We start from the raw sequence: 1,885 nt of genomic DNA, 5'->3' as shown, positions 1-1,885 counted from the left end.
TGGAGGGAAGTTGATAGTGGCGCTGTGAGCCTGCTCTCACCCTGATTTCCTTCGTTGACCCTTACCTATCCATAATGCCGCTGTTACACAAACCAACCAAGCAAAACTACTCTAAAAACAAGACGAGAAAAATCCATGAAGCGCCCACCCCGGGAGCTGATTCAACCTGCCTTTCCACTGCTTTCTCTCTCCTTCAAATGTTAGGCAGCTGCAGGGCCCAGGTTTACAGAGGCTCCATAGGGCTGAACCCTCCCATGCAGGCTCTGGGAAGTGCCACAGCGTCATGGCCTCACATGTCACAAGATGATAGAAGTTTGGAGGGGAGGGAGCTGAGCCTCACCCTGCTTTTAGCATAGCTGAGTGCGCGGGGACCCCGTGTGGGAATTAGACAATGCCTGCCCCTGGGAAGCCCCTTCTCTCCCTGATAAAAGCTGGGATGGAGATGGGCCCTCTTAGTTCGGCCTTCATGGAAAGTACAGCGTCACCATCCCACTGCCTGCCTTGGCCTTTCCCACACTCAGAGTGACAGCGGGGACAGATCTTCCAGCTCTGTGCATGTGTAGGTTGTAGGTGGGGCCGCTCTGGGGAGGGTGTTGAGGGTCGTGAACACCACTGCCTCACATGAGTGAAGGGCCCTGCTGATGGGTCACCTGCCTTGATCTGTCTCACCGATGTCTCAACTCCAGAGAGGGAGCTCTGGGTGAATTGAACAGGGCAGGTCAGGTGTATGCCCTACAGCAATAAATGATCTCCTCTCCAGTCTTAAATTCTACCTTTTTTTCCAACTGACACCCCCAAGATCCACTTTTACACATGCATCCCCGGTCCTATTATTAGTTAGGTCCTATAATTCTTTTGTTATATAAGCATTTCTTCCCAGGGCAGGTTTGCATTTCCCTATCTGGGAAATGCAACTGCTACTTGACTTTGGCTGTCAGCCTGGTCGCAGTGAGGGACAAATGGTAGGTCCTGAGGAGAACGAAATCACCCACCTCAGGTGAGGCTAATTTCCCCTGGCAATGGGGAGGAGCTGATCCTGCCATCAGGAGGCCTCAGGGAAACTTGGAGTGGTGGAGGTCAAAATTCTTAGATTGTCCACTCGGAAGTCCCAATCTCCAATCTCGGGGTCTCGCTCTTTCCCTATCTGGGCCTCCCTTTCACATAGAGACTGCTGAGGCTGTGCAGTTGGTCTCCTTTGCAGCTCTGCCACCCTCATAATCGGATTCGCAGCCGGACTTGCAGCAGCCTGCCCTCTGGCTGCCCTATGGTTCTCTAGCTTTCAGAATATACTTTAATTTGGAGGTTGACTGTCATTTTCTCTTTCTGTAAAGCGATGTGCTGTTGTATTTCACCCAGTACTAGAGGGGAAATTAATCTCACATGGGTCATTGACCAAAAGAGAAAGGAGCAGGAGTCATAGAGAATCTAAGCAAGTGCACAAAATTTTTATCCCAACATGGACATTATACCTACAACTACACAACACATGTTCTTTGCTAGACAGAGACATTAGAACAGGTATTGTAAGTGCATTCCACATGTTCAGAAGAGAAGTAAACACATGGGAAATATGAAAAAAGACCCAAGGCAAACCTCTCCAGATGAACACACAATGTCTGAGATGAATAATGCACTGAAGGGAAGTTGAGCAGATTAGACATTTCACAAGAGAAGACAAGAAAACTTGAAGGCATAGCAATAGAAACTATAAAAAATAAAACATGGAAAGAAAAATAAATAAATGGACAGAACATCGATGTGGCATAAAACAACTTAAAGTGGCCAATTGTATGTATAATTAGAGTCCTTAAAAAAGTGGGAGGGAGTGTTTGATGAAATAATGGCCAAAATAAAGCAGATTTCTTGTCGAAAGGATGCAAGTCTT

The 1,885-nt window shown here is 47.5% G+C and overlaps 1 protein-coding gene across 1 annotated transcript in view; it reads left to right on the top strand.

Annotated features, from left to right (window-relative positions):
• The window catches only part of LOC105808423 (spermatogenesis-associated protein 31A6-like), a 6,949-nt gene extending 5,774 nt beyond the window's left edge, over positions 1–1,175 (top strand). Inside the window, exon 4 of the mRNA XM_012642077.1 lies at positions 1,166–1,175. Coding sequence (XP_012497531.1) covers positions 1,166–1,175 — 10 coding nt within the window. The remainder of the gene's footprint in view (positions 1–1,165) is intronic.
• Positions 1,176–1,885: the final 710 nt, after the last annotated feature.

This window comes from Propithecus coquereli, unplaced genomic scaffold (genome assembly GCF_000956105.1).
Source record: "Propithecus coquereli isolate 6110/MARCELLA unplaced genomic scaffold, Pcoq_1.0 Scaffold1726, whole genome shotgun sequence".
Lineage (NCBI taxonomy): Eukaryota > Metazoa > Chordata > Mammalia > Primates > Indriidae > Propithecus > Propithecus coquereli.
Note: the sequence above shows the minus strand (reverse complement) of the source record. Positions and strands in the feature narration are given on the sequence as shown.